Raw genomic sequence first — 18,343 nt, 5'->3', positions numbered from 1 at the left:
CTAAGAGTGGTTCTATTGTCAGATCCAAAAAAGTAAAAATACATTTAGGTAGAGCTTGTAAAGAGCTAGTTTTTAAATGCTGGCCAGCCCTTCTTAAGATTGTATATTTAAGCATCAAATAAAGGGATTTATTTGATTTCACAAAATTAAAACCGTTCCGTCTGCCTCCATTCCTTCCTTCTGTAAATATGTATTGAGACTCATCTGTTTGCCGAGAAAGCATCCATTATTCACCTCAGTAATGGTAAAAAGCAGTAAGTGGTGTCCCAGAGTGCAGAGCTGTCCCAGATATGACGAAAGAAAGATTCCCTAGGAAACGTGTAGCATGAAAACAAATATGATATGTGCAGTGAACAGTACACTCAAAAGGGCAGCCAAGGATCCCAGGGAAAGAAACAGAAAAAAAATGCTTGTGAGAAAAATAACAAAAGAAACTCAATGAATAAATGTGGGGTTAGAAATTTGTGCATAATAATTTATCTTTTCATTTGCCACCTAATTTCAATTCACACATTTAAGAATTCATGCTTGCCTTCAACATCACATTACCATTTATTTCATTATGTTCCATTCAGGAATTTCTTACTTGTAGCCAAATGCTTACCAGACATCTCCTCTCTATGAGTTTTCAAGCTACTCAAATAAGTGCAAGGTTAAGAGTAAACAGTTGGTTCAGTCCTGAGTCCCCAAGACTGGTTTAGAAGCTCTGGATAGCCCCTTGATGTGTCTCTTAATGAATAGAAACAATTATTTGCCATTTGGTCAATATTTATTGGTATATTTAAGATATGGGAAATTTTGTTCAACATTAATGGTACCACCAGGTGAAAGCACCAGGAAGATCCCAGGTTTGGGGAAGAACAGAGATGCTAGAAAGTGCTCAATCTCTTGTCAACTGGAGAATCATAAATTCATTTACTCCAGATGTAAATCTTGGTTTGTGATTTTTGTCTTCATGTCCCCAACTGGTTGAAAACTATTTTGCTTGGACAATAAATGTTACTATTATATCACTTCTCAACCATGTATCATTGCAACATTTTCTATTTTTTATTTTGTAAATGAAAACATTAATAATATTTAACTTGAAGAACTTTTGTGAGAATTAAGTAGGACAGCTTGGAGATATAATGTTATATAATTTTAATTACTATCAGAATGATTGGAAGCATTTTAGAATGTTGGAGGATCTTAGAAGCACTACCTTGAAAACCTTTCATTTTTGTTCTGCTTTATATAAATGGTTTAACCAGTCTCCATTATATTCTAATAATCTATCTTTTCACTTGTAATTATTTTTACTTAGCTTTCTCTTCCTCCTCCTTGGATAGAAGCTCAATATAGTTCTGAGTCTCGTGATTTTACTCAATATTGTACTTTAGTTTACAAAGTAGGGCAAAATTGTTTTACTATGTGAAGTTTTTAATTGATATAGAGCTACACAAACTAATAAAATGTGTCATTTAATTAATTTAGTACAATTTATAAGGATATAAGGGATGTATCAAGTCATATTATTTTTGATGGGAAACATCTGTTGATAAAATTTACCTGCAAATGACCACATTAATCATAAATGTTCTCTAGGAACACTGTCAAACACTAGACAGAAAGTATCAGATATGTAGGATGGAGAAGTTTAGAGGTAAGAACAACATGAGGACTATAGGCAAAAAAATTGTATTGCACTTGAGATCCATGTTAAATGAATATTGTTAGCTTCTTTGGCCACAAAAACAAAAACAAAATGGGTAACTACATGTGGCAATGGTTGTGTTAATTTGCTTCATTGTAGTAACCACTCCACTGTCTGTATGTATCCCTTAACAGTGTGTTATATACTATAATTATATACAGTACAGTTTACCTTAAAAATTACTGGACAAGAATAGGGTAATTATAAAGAACAACAAACTATGGAGAAATTACAGCCAAAATGTACAGGTAAGGTCAGTTAAGAGAAACGATTGTTGATGTTCATTTCTTGAAGAAATATATTGAAAAAATCTAAAAAGGCCACAGTTTCTCAAAATATTGGCAGATTCCTATTCCGTCCCTTCTACCCATATTTCAACTCTTTTGAGGCCAAAAATTAAAAACACTTTTATCTGTATATTTTACCAGTAATTTAACTGTATATTTTTTAAATGGCATACTTATACAACTATTTTTTTTACCGTTTAGGTATATCTATTAATTTGCTTACATAGATGAAAATTTAACTTTCTTATCGTCTCTCCATTTCTAACCCACCCAAAATAGTTATATCACATTGTCTAAATCAGTGTTTGTTGAGCAATACCACATACAACGGTTACCTTTTTCCTTTTCTTGCCTTTTCTCCCACCCCTTGGCATGAATACTCAGCAACATACTGGACTGTCCTTTATTACCACTCTGGAAGTTTCCTGTGACCCCATCTATTCTGGAACCCCAAGTTTTGTAATTTTCCGATTTCCCTATTTCTTGGTTTATTCTCTTTTGGATAAGCCATAAAAAAGTTTTGATAGTTTTTTTCAAGACCTTGTGTACATAAATATATTTTTCTACTCTCATATTTGATTGATTATTTGGGCTGATATCGAATTATATTTGAGAAATAATTTTTTTCATGAATTTTAGAGGTCTTGTTCCTATTTGTCTTGTAGCTTCCTAATTTAGAATATTCGCTGCCAAAGTGAGCATATTGTAGCTTCCTAAGCTGCTTTAAAAATCTAGTGCTAATCCTTCCATGGAATTAATTTTTATTTTCTTCCTGAAAGCCTACAGAATCTTGTTTTTATTCTTTTAAATTTAACATACTGTTAGGTCCTTTAAATACAGCAACTCATGTTTTTGCTTATATAAATATTTTTGATTTAGATTTTTCAAAAATTTCTCCCTTTACTTCATTTTCTAATTTGGACTGATTATGAAACAGAAGTTAGATTTTCTCTAATTAACCTTTTCTCTTTTTATCAATCTCATTTTCTTTTGGTTGAACTTGCAGAGCATTTATTCAATTTAATATTCTAATCCTTCACTGAATTATTATTATTACTGTCATATCCTTAATTCTTTTCTGTTCTCTGAATGTTCCTTTCAATTATAGGCTGCTTTTGTTTCTACATGTGATCATTTTTCTCTCCGAGAATATAAATTTGGGTACTTGAGAAATTTTCTTAATCAGCTTGCTGTTAGTGTAAGAAAATACCTAAGGTAACCAGCATAAAAGGGGGAAAACATTTATTTTGGCTTAGTTTCAGAGGCTTCAGTATGTGGTTGGTTGACCATTTGATTGTAGGCCTGTGGTGAGGGTGGTGTATGACAGCAGCAATGCATGGCAGAGGAATGCTTCACTTCAGAGCAGAAAGTGTAAATACAGACTGGCGTCCCACAATCCCCTTTGAGGGCATACCCCTAATGACCTAAAATCTCTCATAAGACCCCACCTCTCAAAGGTTCCACCACCTTGGAACGGGACCAAGCTAGGGACCAACTCTTTTAACACATGCGTTTGGGAGATACATTCCAGATCCATTCTAGAGCACACTTCCAGTATTATCTGTTTCCTTGAAGCTTAGTCTTCTTATTTATTTATTAGGATCACTACTTTTCACACCAGCTGCTTCTCCCAAATGCCTTCTGACTGATAGTTCTAATTTAAGAGACTCATTTTAAAAAGCCCAATAGTAACTCTGAGTATTGGAAAGAGCTAGCCAGTTGGTGAACTTTATTGTAGGATGACAAGACAGTGTAGTCATAATTAGGTACATTGGGATGGAGTATCCCTCCAAATATGAATATTTGTGGGATTGTTTTTCTCATATCTATCTGAACACTATGGACCCTTTTTAATCTACTTCTTGGTGAAGAATTTGACTGCCAGTGCTCTGGAATTCAATCTGAGGAAAAGGTCATGTGTGTTTGTATGCTGTGTATGTGTGCGTATGTGTGTGTGCGCGGGGGGTTCTTACAACTCAGCATGCAAACTTGGATGTCATCCTGCTATTTTTTTAACATCTCTTGACCTGAATGTGCCTTGAGCCTCAAAGCCAAGCCTATCTGATTACATTTATCAAGAAATTGAATCTCCAAACTTCTACCAAGATCTGGAAGGCCCAAGAAAAGTAACAGTGTGTGTTCCTACCTACCCTGACAAGCATTCCTTATTACTTTTGTGACTCTGTCTATGTGCTTCACTTATAAAAAAATTATCCCATGAAGCTTTCCCCTGAAGCCTTGGGAACTACAATAGTTACTTTGACAGAACACTGAGAGCTGGTATATCAGAAAGTCTACATACTCTGTTGCTCCAACACTTGGAGCTTATTCCATCTGTAAGAGTGTTCTTCTTGTCTAGAGTGTAATTTATACTCCAGAACTACCCTACAGGATAAGGCAGAGGCTGGAACTCAGCTTAAAACTACAACCTTGGTAGTAGGTTCCCTACCCTCCACTTCTTCCTTTTTCAGCACACATGTGAACCCATAACTCCCGGTCAGCTTTCTGGAAACCTGGTCTAACAGCACCATTGAATTGCATTGGGGAAGGTTCTGGGAGTCTAACTGTACTCTGTCAAAATTTCAACTAATTCTCCGTTCAGACCTGACCCACATCTTTACTCCCCTCAGAGGTACTTGAAAACTCCAGTTTATGAACCTTTCTAGTGTCCAGAAAGCTGGGACTCAAAGGCTTCTGGAAGTTAGCAACAAATGTAGAGTACTTTCTTATACTGTAATTTTTATTCAATGATGGGTAAGTTACTGCATCCCTCTAAATTAAAATTCTCTCATCTGTAATAGAAAAATACACCTATAGTGCCTGCCATATAGTAAGTCCTATCCCTTTGACTTATTTAAGCTTATTACTGAGCTTATTATACTACCTCCCTAAGCCCTCATCTAGTTTCCACATTTTAGAAATGTTTGGCTAAGGTTAGTTGGTGTATCTAAAGAAAAGTTTCTCAGTGTTGTTTTCATCTGCATTTCTCGAATGACCAGTGATGTGGAACATTTTTTCATATATTTACTTGCTGCTTTTACTTCTTTGTCTGAGAAATGTCTGTTTATTTCAGATGCCCATTTTTGAATTGGGTCTTTATATTTGGGGGGGCTGGTCGTTTTGAGTTCTTTATATATTCTAGATAATAGTCCTTTGTCTGAGGAGCAGCTGGTAAAATTTTTTTCCCACATTGTAGGGTGTCTCTTAGTTCTGTTGATGGTTTCTTTTGCTGTACAGGAGCTTTTTAATAAGATGAGATCCTCGTTGTTGATTCTTTCTGCTACTTCCCATGCTACTGAGGATTTGTTCATGAAGTCTTTTCCTATGTCAATATCTTCCAGAGTTCTGCCTAACTTATCTTCAAGCAAATTTAGTGTTTCTGATTTAATATTTAGATCTTTTATCCACTTCGATTTTAATTTAGTGCATGGTGAAAGATAAGGGTCCAGTTTTAATCTTTGGCAGGTTGAAATCCAGTTTTTCCAACACCATTTATTTAAGAGGCTATCTTTCCTCCACTAAGGATGGTCAGCTCCTTTGTCAAAGATGAGGTAGCTGAGTACATCTGGATTTGTTTTTGTGTCTTCCATTCTGTTCCACTAATCCTCAGATCTGTTTCTTTGCCAGTACCATGCTGTTTTTATCACAGTGGCTTTGTAGTATAGTTTCAGATTGGGAATTGTTATATCCGCTGCCATGTGTCTGTTGCCTAGGATGGCCTTTGCTATTCTAGGTCTATTCTGGTTCCAAATGAATTTTTGGATTCTTTTTTCTAGTTCTGTGAAATATAGTGTTGGAATTTCAATTGGCATTGCATTAAATCTGATTAGCAGTTTTGGTAGTATGGTCATTTTCACTATGTTGATTCTTCCTAGCCAGGAGCAGGGGATCTTTCCATTTTTTATATCCTCTTCAATTTCTTTTTTCAGAGTGCTATAGTTCAAGATTACACCTGACCCCACAAAGAATGGCTGCTATCAAGAAATCACACAATAACAAATGCTGGCGGGGATGGGGGAGAAAGGAACCCTTCTCCATTGTTGGTGGGAGTGCAGACTGGTGCAACCACTGTGGAAATCAATATGGAGGTATCTCAAAGAACTTGGACTGGATGTTCCATTTGACCCAGCCTTCCCTCTGCTGGGTGTCTTTCCACAAGAACTAAAAGAATCATATCACAGTGATATGTGCGCACCCATGTTTAAAGCGGCACAGTTTGTTATAGCTAAAACTTGGAAAAAGCCCATTTGCCCATCAGTTGGAAACTGGATAAAGAAGATGTGGTTTTTCTATAAAATGGAATACTACTCAGCCATAAAGAATGAGAAAATAGATTCATTCTTAGGGAAATGGATACATATTGAAGATATACTCCTAAGTGAAATAAATAAGTCACACATGTATAAATACCGAATCGTTTCTCTGGTGTGAATAAACTATAATAATACATAAGATCCAAATAAGATTACTGACATTGTGAAATGGGAAGAAAGAGGCTAAAGGTGTAGGGATAGTGGAATGTGTAGGGGGAAGGGTAATAAGTGAAAAGAAAAAATATGAGTTAATGAAAATATGGAAATAAAGTGTTTGGAGATAGGGAGGGGAGGAGGGGCTGAAGGGAGGGCAGGGACAAGGGGAAAAAAATGATAACCAAGACCTGTCATGTAAAGGTACAAGATCCCAACGATGAATGTAACTGTACTGTATACCTAAAATGTACCAATAAACTCAATTAAAGCTGAAAAAAATTTTCTTAAAATAGATTACCCGGACCAGGAGCAGCAGCAGCATCACTCAGAACCTCAAAGTACAAATTCTGAGGCCCAACTCTAGACCTACTGAGTCAGAATCTCTGGGTGTAGAGCCAAGTCGTGTGTGTTTAACAAACCCTCTAGGAATTTTAATGCATGCTCAAGTGTGAGAAGCACTGGCCTCAGAGAAAAGTGTAAGAGATCAACATGAAGATTATAGCCAAGACCTACACACAGTTCGTGTAGTAATGAGGGTCATTATCAGAACTAATATACTTGACACTTCACTAATTAGGAATAAGGCAAAGTAGTGTAATTGTTACTATTAAGAGTGTTATCTTATAAGTGAATATAAATAGTATATAGAAGGTGAAAAATGAAATGCATATTTAAGTTTATAAAACTGATAGAAAGCCTATAACACAGTCTTCCAATACAAATAGGAAAGTGCACTAATGCAAGAAAAGATCATTTCTGTACCAGAAGCTGAAGAAACACTTGAAAAAAATCATTAATTATATTAATCATTTTCTGAAGCAAGCTACCAAATGCACATGATTTGGAACATTTGCTGAGGAAAACTCATTTGAAGTTGTCACTTCAACAAAGTCACAACTATTGATATTCCTCTGAAATTCCAAGTTAGTGCCATGCAAGCTAATAATCTTTAGGAGCAAAGATGAGATTTAACAGCAAGAAGAGATCCTTGAGTTCACCTCTCAGAATACAAAAGTAGGGGACGGGACAAGAAATAAGCATTCCAACGGAACCTCCTTAACAACTTATAGTAGCTTTAAGCCAATCAATTAATGTACGCAGAGAAGTACAAATCAGAAACACAGGCAAGCCATTTCCTAATGAAGCCTGCAAAGAACCTAAACTTTTTAAAAAGAAAAAGAACCCTTTCCCTGGAATAAGTGCATAGGGTAATGCACATAGGTTCATGTTCAGGGCGATGCCAGCCAATCAATTCACTTTGACATATAATCTATCTGAACAGCTCAGTTTAATCTCCTGCATGGCAGAGCAGAGGCTATTTCCCTCCAGTCCTTTATGGCCTTTGTGTAAAATCTCAAAAGTCTGCTGTTGCCACCAGGGACACAGAAGCAATGAAAACCATCACAGGTAATAATAGATAGACTGGCTAAGTATATGAAAAATATACCTATGTTACGGAGTCAACACAAATTTTTGCCTCACATTCATAGTAATAATCCTTAAAATAATAATAAAATAATGCTTGACATACAGAATCACTTCCTGTGCCTAGCAGATCCTCTGCTAAGCACATTACATACACATTCTCAGTGGCTCTTTACAGCACCCCTAAGAGGCAGATGCTGCTTTGACTGCATTTTACAGTTAGGGAAATTTAGCCTCAGAGATGCTAAGCAACTTACCTAAGATCAACCAGCTACTGAGCCACTGGAGCCAGAATTCCATCTCAAGGCTACTCAAATCTGAAAGCTCTGTTCTTAACCACCCTGTTTCAGTGCTTTCAGTGAAACTCTAATTTACTTCAACAGTTTGTAATACATTGTGCTATCCTCTGCCTCACAAAGAAAGAACAAAGCATTTTAATAAAGGAAAATTATGTCCTGCTAATATGTGCGTTATAACAGTACTTCCTTTCTGATTGCGCACTGGACCTCTTCAGCTTTGGATAACTGGAAAGACTATTAGGAAGGTGGTTCCTTCCTAATGTCATTGTATGTGTGGAGATTCAGCTGGTCCCCAAAGTACTTGCTTTGAAATTGGTGATGCTTTGGTTGCCATGGACACCAGCTTTCAACACACCACTGAGCAGGGGGAATTCACTCCATGCATAGCCAAGGAGCAAGCAGATGGACACAATAGCATCTAACAGCACATTTATGCTACGGCCAATATTTGTCTTACCACCTCTCATTTACATGATGTTCTCACCCATGAAGTCTATAAGACTTTATCTCTCATTTATCAGAAGTGTTGAATGATTAAAGCTGTTCAGAAAGCAAAGTATCCCTTTGCTCAGCTTGCAAAAAGAATGAATGTATCAAATGTTTTCTTCAAAATTGATTTTGTCCAAGTGCCTAACAGCCCAAGATTGGGTTGGTGAACTTTACAGGTTTCCTTAGTAACTAAGTTCATAAAGAAAATAATTAGGAAGAGAGAAGTGATACTTAGATACAAATAAATAATGCATGAGAACAATATGTTTGATGAGACAAACCAAACCTCTAACCCACTGTACTTAATTAAAGATTGTAGGTAAGAAAAAAATTGGTAAAACTGTATTATTTAGAGAAACACTTACTGGAACACATCCAGGACTTTTGGGTCAATTTATGAAGAGACCATCTTAACTCTATGCAGGAATATGAAAGAACCTCTCTACCATCTGGAGGAAATCCAGTGTGTATTGTGTAAGTGCTGGTCACATAATAAGCATCATTCAATAAATTAACCAGAAAAAGTGAACTCAGCCAAGAAGCAAATAAGAAATTAATACAATCTATCATTTTCATATTCAGAGGTCAATGCTTATAATAAAATGTTAGTGAAACAACCTTTTTATAGAACACTAGTTTAAATTGCTGGCAAAATAATTCTGTACATTTAAAGTTAAATACACTTAAAATGATTTTTACTGTGCTTATTTCTCCAAATTATTTACTCAGTAATAAGAAAATTATGAGCTATGGTTTCTTCAAATGATTAGACTAAAAATAATATATTTGGGTTTCCGTGGAATGTATAGTGAGAGATGAAAAAGTACAAATAAATTATAAACTTCTGGTTTACTTTGAGAATGTCTGTTAAGTTAACGTGTCAAAAAGATTTATAAATAAAATGGAAAAAATCTGCACATATTCAATTTAAATTAATTTAGAGTTGAGGGAGGCAAAACTACTTTTGTCGTACAGGTAAAGTTAACTGAACGATTTTTAAATGGAAGTGTGGTATCGATCTCATATTTTCTGTCTGATTTGGGAATGTTGTAAAAAAGTGTTTTTAGTTGTATTATCATGAAATAATTGAAAACTTCTGGATATGTTTTATTTAAGGAAATTAGAAACTTATATGTACAATGTAAAATTATATTTATTTGAAAAAAGAAACTCATGCATGTGTATATTCATTCAACATGTTAACAGAACCCCCAAATCTGCCAGCAACTGTGCCAGGTGGTGCCTCCTTCCTTCAGCATAAACTAAAAGCTGGAAAGCTAATATTCTGGCATCTGTGGGAAAAGAAACTCTCAGTACAAAGACAAATGATAAAACTCATAATCGGGAATAGAGTGATTTGGAGTTTTTGTATTTTCCTGCTCAATGGATCAGCAACAGATATCACCTAATCCTCACTAGAGATACGGACTTTTGGGTCTCATCCCAGACCCATTAAATCCAAACTAGAATTTCAACAAGATGCCCAGGATTCATGTGCATATTGGAGTATGAGGAATACTAATAGAAAGAACAGATGTGGAGACCAACCTGTGGGGATGGAGCCCTATCTCAGCTACCGACTAGCTGCATGATCCAGAATAAGTTCCTCAACCTGTGTCTGATATATATGCAAAATCTTAAGTTGAACTTAAAGTAGAGAGTGAATGGGGATTATCAGAAGTAGGGTGAGGAGTGGGAAAAAAGAAAATAAGTTAGACAAGAAGAATAAATTCTGGTAAGGTAGTCCATACCAAGGTGACTATACTATAGTTAACAATAATGGATGTTTCAAAATAAGTATGTGAGGTGACTGGTATGTTAATTAGACTCATTTGTTTATCCTACAAGGTATACGTACAAATACTGAAAAATCACATTGTACCTCATAAATCCATGCAATTATTTAATGGAAAAATTGAACTTTAAAAATATAGTTATACTTAAGTACATGAAAGCTACATATACATGACATGATACATGTGACAATACATGTGAAGTAAAAATGTATGGAAATAAGTAGTAAATCATTGTTAGTTCCTGTTACATTCTCTTAGCATCACAGTGTTCTGGGTCACGAGTAAAAAAGGAGTTAAACCACAGCACACAGACATGTCCTACTTTCTGGCAGGTCTATAATCAGGCAATTAAGAATTGGACCTGGCCTTTAAAAATCCACCTTCCTTAACACTGCTGTCATCGGAAGCTGAACTTCAGAGTTCATGGGGACTGCTCAAATCCAAAGACTGTGTGAAGTCCTGAACATAAAATTCTTTTTGGTAAGAACTAAAATGGAAAACAAGGAGGCTCATTTTCTACCCTAGAAAGTGCAATCAGTTAGATTTATATTGAATTCTGATGAAATCCAATGATGCAGAGAATGTGAGACCATAGGAAATCCCAAACCCTGGTGGAGGGAAGAAAATGGATGTACTTTTTTGGAAAGCAATTTGAATATCTTTATCAAATGAAAAAATATGTACACTTTGACCCAGGAATTGTGTCTTTAAAAATTGATCCCAAATATACATCTTTCAAAAGTAGGCGAAGATACATATATAGAAAGACATAATGTATATATGTATATACATATTATGTGTATGCATTGTATATGTGTATATGCATGATTTGGCATAGCAAAAAATGAAAAAAAAACTTGAATGAACTTCAATGTTCATTCACAAGAGTTAAGTCATGTTACAGCCATTACATTTAACCAGTAAATAAAAAGAGACATTTCTCTATGCAGAATGTGCAGAGATGTCCAAGGCTAAGCAAGAAAGCTGTAGAATACATGTATAACATCATCATTTGTGTAACTGGATAGAAATATAAACATTTTACTGAATATTTTTTTCTTTAAAAAGAAAAAAGTTAACTAGTAGTTCAAAGAAGGCTTATTTTGTAGCATCTGATTGAGTTTATCTTGTGAGTATAAGTTTGAAAAAAACTAGAGAAATTCAAATAGTTGTTGCCATAAAATATATCCTCAATACTCAATAACTTAATATTTAATTAATAGTTAATAACATGGCTTGTATTTGATTGACATCTGCAAGCAAAAGCAAAACACCTTATAGGTGTCATGGGACATGGAGGTGACCTGGAAAAAAGGAAGAGAAACACTAAAGGGAGATGTGAATCGATAAAGGAGGTAAAAGGCTACAGGCAAATTTGCTAAGGGATATCAAAGAGCAGACATTTTGTTAACCTCCCAACAGCCATTTCCTTCTTCCTTCTTTCTGGTCAGAATTTGTATCCAATTCTAAAAGTTAGAAATAAAAGACACTAGCCTTCCCACCTTCCCTGAAACTAGAACTGGCCATAGGCCAAGTGCCGAGCAATGAGTCAGAAGGGAAATTCTTCTAGGATAGAGCATTCTACATAATAAAAAGAGATGCTGGAAAAAACCCAGAGCTGCCTTTCTTCCTTCAGTTGTACAGGAACAGGATGCTTTGACTGGGAGCAGCCATCTTGAATATTAAAGGATGATACAATTCACACAGAAGAATAGCAGAGAAAGTGGTTGGAGAGGGTATGGGTTGTGTTAACTCTCCTAAATTACTGAACCAGAGGAATGGCCTACCTCTATACTTGTTAAATAGGGTAATGAATATTCCCATTCAATCACTTTTTTGTTTGGTTGGTTTTCTTTGAAGTGAGGTCTTGCTATGCTTCCCAGGATATCCTTGAACTCCTGGGAGCAAGCAATGTCCCTGTTTCAGCCTCCCTTGTGCTGAGACTACAGGCATATGCCACCACATGTGGCTTCAAACACTTGTTATTGAGCATTCTATTTTTTGCAGCTCAAAGCATACTCACTTATACAGCTGCTTGTCACCTGCCTTAGGAGTGCACTAAGGACCCAATTAACACCTTTGCAATTTTTCTAATCACAGCAGAAAGACATATCTTGAATTGAGTATCATTTTCTAGCTGAGGTTCAGAATTGCCTTGGATTTTCTATTAGTAAAGGCAAAGGGGCTAACATTAATTTCATGAAGCAGCTGCTATGTGCCAAGCACCAGTTAGCTATTTTATCTGAGTGGTCAGCACAGACGTTCTAAACCGGTCTCCTTTAACTGAGAAATACCACATCTGTATCTCCCATTTTGTTTAAACAAATGAGCATTCCCATTTATTACAAATGCAGATCATAACCACCAATAGCCCTTGTGACTTTGTCATCTATAGAAATCACAGATATATGCATATCACACAGAAGTTGTTGAAGATGTCTCAAAATACCATTGACCCTCAACACTGTTTCAAAAGTACCATAGTTGGGCCAGGGATTTAGCTCAGTGGCATGCACCTGCCTCACAAGCACAAGGTCCTGAGTTTGATTCCCAGTACCAAAAAAACCCACCACCACCATAACCACCACCAACAACACAAACAAAAACAAAAGTACCATAGCCATTAGGCTCATTGCAAAATCTTATTTAATGTGATAATAAAAAGCACAAATGCTACTGCATCACATTTAAAATGTTTTGATAACTGTAATGCAGTGAGTTGGCTTTCTTCGTAATACTATGTGTTTTATTTTATACATTTGAAAATGTAGGCTAGGCCTGGTGGCACACACCTGTAATCCCAGCACTTGGGAAGCTGAGGTAGGAGGATCACTGTGAGTTTCAGACCAGCCTGAGCTACATAGTGAGTTCCAGGTCAGTCTCAACTACATAGTGAGACCCTGTCTCAAAAAAAATATGTAAGAAGAGGGCCAGGGATTTAGCTCAGAGGTGCCATTGCCTGCTTCACAGGTACAAGGTCCTGAGTTCGATCCCTAGTACAAAAAAAAATGCATAAGAAGAGTTTCTAAACCTTTCACCAGAATGATAAAGTAGTCCTTAGCACAAAAGGAGCTCAGGGCCACAAAATTAGTCCTCCTTGTACTATGCTTTCACACTGGGGATTGAACCCAGTGCATGGTGCATGCTAAGCACAAACTCTATCACTGAGCTATATCCCAAACTCCTTAGTCATTCTTAATATTGTTGATCCATTGTCCATTCAAAACACAAGAGTGGGTCTGAGGATGTAGCTCAGTGGTGCTGCACCTGCCTCCCAAGCCCAATGTCCTGAGTTTCATCCCTGATATAGAAACACACACACACACAGGTGATCTTTTAAAAGGGTAAATGCAATCAATATATTCTCTCATTAAAATATGAGACAAATGCAAACTCTTGACTTTGATCGACCTGCTCCTACAGGATCTGATTTTTAGCTTCCCTATGTCTCCTGTCATGGTTTTAAACTCTTCTATCTTCCACTCTCTGCTCCAGCTATACTGACCTTTCATTTCTTGGAACCCTCCGAGCCACTTTACACTCCAGGGTCTTTATTCTTGCCTAGAATACCTATTCCTATGGCAGCCACTTCATTCTCATATTCTAGTGATGAGGCACAACACCCCATTTGCAAACTCTCTACCTAACCATCCTAAGCAGCAGCCCAGCGCTATTCCACCTATGCCCGCATTTCTGTTTATTTGTTTCAAATCACTTATCACAACCAAATTATACGTTTTGTGTTGTCATGGAGTACTGAATCACAGTATCTAGAAAGGTGCCTGGCACCAGAAAAAAAACCTGATCTAAATGAATGAACGAGCAATTGAATGAGTGGCAAAATAGTTCAATGAAGTTTTTATTAATCCATTTGCAAGTGAAGAAATTGAGGCTCAAAAATGTTACATTATGTGAAAGTCATCTTAACTGGTGTCCTCGGCTTCCTCTGACCCTTCTACTATTCCTGTTACATTTCTGTCAACTAGTGGAAAGCAGAATAGACCTAATAAAAATATATATGGCCTAATTTCTTGGGAATTTAGTGCCCCACTGCTCAAGGATATGTGAACAACAAACCCTCAAAGCCAGTATTTCTAGGAGGGTTAAGCTAAGTGAAAATATATTTCTTGGACATGGCGATTTTCTCTGTCTGTATGTCTCTCTCTGTACATACACAAAATATTTTTTATCTCTGAATCTTGTAAACATGCAAACAATAGAATCAAACAGAAAGGGGAAAATCTAGAAAAGATAAATTAAGGAAAGAACAAATTAGATAAACCCAGGGGCAAGTGCTGATACAAAAAAATACATGTTACACGGCACTCACTCTATATTAGTTCATATGGCCCCTAATTTTGGCCACATACCTCCTAGTAGCCAGCACAAAGTGAGACACATAGATACATAATGTATTAAAGTAATCCAATCAATGCTAAGGAGGAGCATACCTACTTCTGTTTTTAAATCTTGAAATAAACTCCTCTTGTGGGTCCTTACAATGAAAGCATGGCAAGATATAGTCATCAGCATTCTAAATGACAGCCTTATAAAAAAATAAATATATCAAGATTCAAAAACACTTCTATATGTCTCAGTAGACATGGCTGGTATAACGCCAAAACGTGTGTACTATAGTATTGCCTTATTATTCAAATTATGGTCCATGGACCAGCAGCAACGTTAGCATCACCTATGGGACTTATTAGAAATGCAGAATCTCAGACCTTGTCCTAATCCTAAATAAGAATCTGTATTTCATTAACAAGATCTGTAGGTAAATCCCACTCACATTAACGTTTAAGATGCAGTGATCTAATGGGTCAGTTGGATCGAAGAAAGATTTGTAAGCTAAAATTATTTAATTCATTCATTCAACAAGTATTTTCTGAGACCTCAGAAATAGGAATGGATTTCTTTAAACATAATACAAGACCATCATAAAGGAAAATATTGATAATGAGGATGTCATTAAAGATAAGCAATAAAGCAAACCATGGAGTAAAAATATTTGCAAAAAAGAAAAGTAGGGTACCTAAATATGTTAAAGGAAGTATGGTAATGCTTAGGCTATAGCAATGAAACAAAGAAATCTCTAGCCTTATGGAATTTATTTTCTAACTAATGAAGACATAAATAAATAAACTGAGTAAAATCATGCAGGAGGGTAGACCCAGGGAGGTTGCAGTTTTAAATAGAGCAGACAGGAAAGTCCTCACCAAGGAGGTAAAGAGCCATAGACAGTCGTGGAGCTAGCTATAACAGTACCAAGGGGAAGTGTTTCAAGCAGAAAGAATAGAGAGAACGAACAGCCTGAGACAGAAGAATGCGGAAAACAGCAAGAAAACAAGTATGGGTAAGGAAAAGTAAGCAAGAAGAGAAGTAGGTATGCAGGGGGCTAGATCATGTGGGACTTTGTCAGCCATTTTAAGTACTGAACTGTGAGATGAGATGCCACAGGAAAAATGATAATAAGGAGCCACACAGGATATTGAGCAGGCAAATGACATAATGAAAAGTATTGTTAAGAAAACTGCTTTCCTAAAGGTAGATGGAATGCTTTAGTGGGAGAATCCAGCTGAGACTTTAATGTACTTGTCACAGTACACTGTACTTCTCAGTGTCAAAGATGCACCAAGTAGCGCGGAGAAGATATAAGCTAGGGTAATAACCAAGGCAACTGTCAGAGAAAGGTGAATATAAATGATATCGGAGGGAGGTGATCCCTGGAATAACGACAGATTTCATAGAGAAATGGCACACAAGTTGAAAATTCAGTTTTATCAATGTTTATGGATCATCTATTGAGAGTAGAACCAAGTGTTGACGCAGACTTGGGGGTGAAGATGGCTTGCTTAGACCCTACCCTACACCTTACAAATTTGAATTTCTTGAATTTCTGAAGTTGAGGCTAGCCCTGAGACTATGTGATCTAACAAAGTAAGAGTTTTTTTTTTTTTAACTTTAGAGTTTGGTCCATTTCCTGGAAACAGGAGCCAAAGCACCTCACTTGATTAGTATAAAAAGACAGACTTCAAGGGCCAGGGATTTAGCTCAGTGGTGCTGCCACTTGCATTGCAAGTGCAAGGTTCAGAGTTTCAGTTTGATCCCCGGTACCAAAGGAAAAAAAAACAAAAACAACCAAACAAACAAAAAAAGAGACAGATTTTGTTTGGTAGGGGGCAAAAGAAAGGTCTTAAATATCTTTTTGGATCAGTACTGCAGACTGCTCTTGGACCCCTAGTTTTCAGGCAGAGTCTTTCTGCTCTGGTTCTCGGTATATAACCTGGTGGGTCTTCCACTCTACCATTACATTCTGTAGCAGAGGTCTCAAAGTATGGAAACAGGAAGAAGGGAGATTAAGGAAAACAACTGGGAAAAAACGAATGTGAAAACTGCCTACCAGACTGCAAGGTCTGGGAAGCAGATGTAAATGTAATGCAAATGATATGTAAATAGCTGTGGCCTTCTAAAACGTTTTCTACAACTGGTAGGTCTCCTGGGAAACTGCTAGCAGATAACGGTGACTCAGAAACAGAGTGAACTATTTCAAGACAACTTTGTCACACAGACCGTTGCTGCCCTGCTAATACACTGCACATTCTTTAATAATCTTTCTTCTCACTTGAATAAACCTCACCTGCTAATAAATCGAAAGATATCATCTGTCTCTGTAGAGGTTATCTAAGTTAATTATATTTTTAAGATACACTTTATACCATTAATTTTTCTTCATATGCCCTTCTCACCGAAGCCAAGTTAAATGTGTCACTTCTACCCTAGAACAACATGTGCCTCCAGTGGATTATGAATGAAAGTGCCTCTCTTTCAGTTCTAGTACTATGATCTTTTAGAGGTTTTTTCCCCCCTCTACTCCACAGGAACTGGCATATGCTGTATTCAAAGCGAATATATATCCATAGTTGTGAAATCCAATTCTTTTCAAGAACTCACTGAAAAGCTATTCATCAAGGCTCCTCGCCAAGGGGCCAGGGATTTAGCTGAGTGGCGCTGTGCCTGCTTCTCAAGCACAAGGTCCTGAGTTTGATCCCAGGTACAAAAACACATAAATTAATTAATTAATTCCTTGTCAAGAGTGTTGTAGTCTCAGCTATCCCAAGTACACATTTTAACATGAAGAATGCACATTTGACCAACGTGGGGGTACATTTCTGTCTACATTTATATATTTGAAAAGAGGATGCGTCCTTCAGATATGCATTTGATAAGAACCACAGTATGAACTAAACAGTAAGCAAGGTAGAAATCACATTAGACCAACACAGGAACAATTTTCTTCGTTACAGAACCCAGGGGACTTGCACATCAGCCCCTACAAGTTCCTTCACTCTTCTTTTACTCTTAACATTTGGGGGTGCCCTGGATTTTGACAGCAGGGTCAAAAGAAAGGAAATCCCTTCCATTTTTCAGTTTTTGAAGTCTCATGTGAAAGAACCACACTGTCAGTTCCCAAAAGCTACCCAGCAAGGAGGAATCTGGAATGATGCCACGTTCGTTCAGTGTTAAACAGGAATAAAAAAGCAAAGTCGCGAAATCCCAACAAAGGAGAGGCTGAAAAAGAGAGGAGGGGAAAAAGGACAAAAGCGAAAGAAAGATGAGCCTTAAGAGATTAAAGAAATGACAGCGCCAGACAAAGAGTAACAGAGAAGAACACCCAGGGGCGGTGCTGCGGGCCACAGGGATTCCGGGGTAGCGCCGGGCAGGTGGCGAGCGCCCCCACCGCGGCCGGGCCGCCTCTTACCTCCTGGGCGAGTTTCTGCTTGAGCACGAGCGCGGCACACAGGTAGCCCGCGCGGCCCACAAACAGCTCGTCGGAGCCGCACTCCAGGAAAGAGACGGGCGCGCAGACGGCGCACAGAGC

General features: G+C 37.1%; 1 protein-coding gene across 1 annotated transcript in view; it reads right to left on the bottom strand.

The window, feature by feature from the left end:
- The window catches only part of Lancl3 (LanC like 3), a 101,278-nt gene that overhangs the window by 82,239 nt on the left and 696 nt on the right, over window positions 1-18,343 (bottom strand). Inside the window, exon 2 of the mRNA XM_019209324.2 lies at window positions 18,224-18,339. Coding sequence (XP_019064869.1) covers window positions 18,224-18,339 — 116 coding nt within the window. The remainder of the gene's footprint in view (window positions 1-18,223; window positions 18,340-18,343) is intronic.

This window comes from Fukomys damarensis, unplaced genomic scaffold (genome assembly GCF_012274545.1).
Source record: "Fukomys damarensis isolate Sample0158 unplaced genomic scaffold, DMR_v1.0_HiC HiC_scaffold_39, whole genome shotgun sequence".
Taxonomy (NCBI): Eukaryota; Metazoa; Chordata; class Mammalia; order Rodentia; family Bathyergidae; genus Fukomys; species Fukomys damarensis.
The sequence above is the reverse complement of the archived record's forward strand: the minus strand, read 5'-3'. Positions and strand labels throughout refer to the sequence as shown.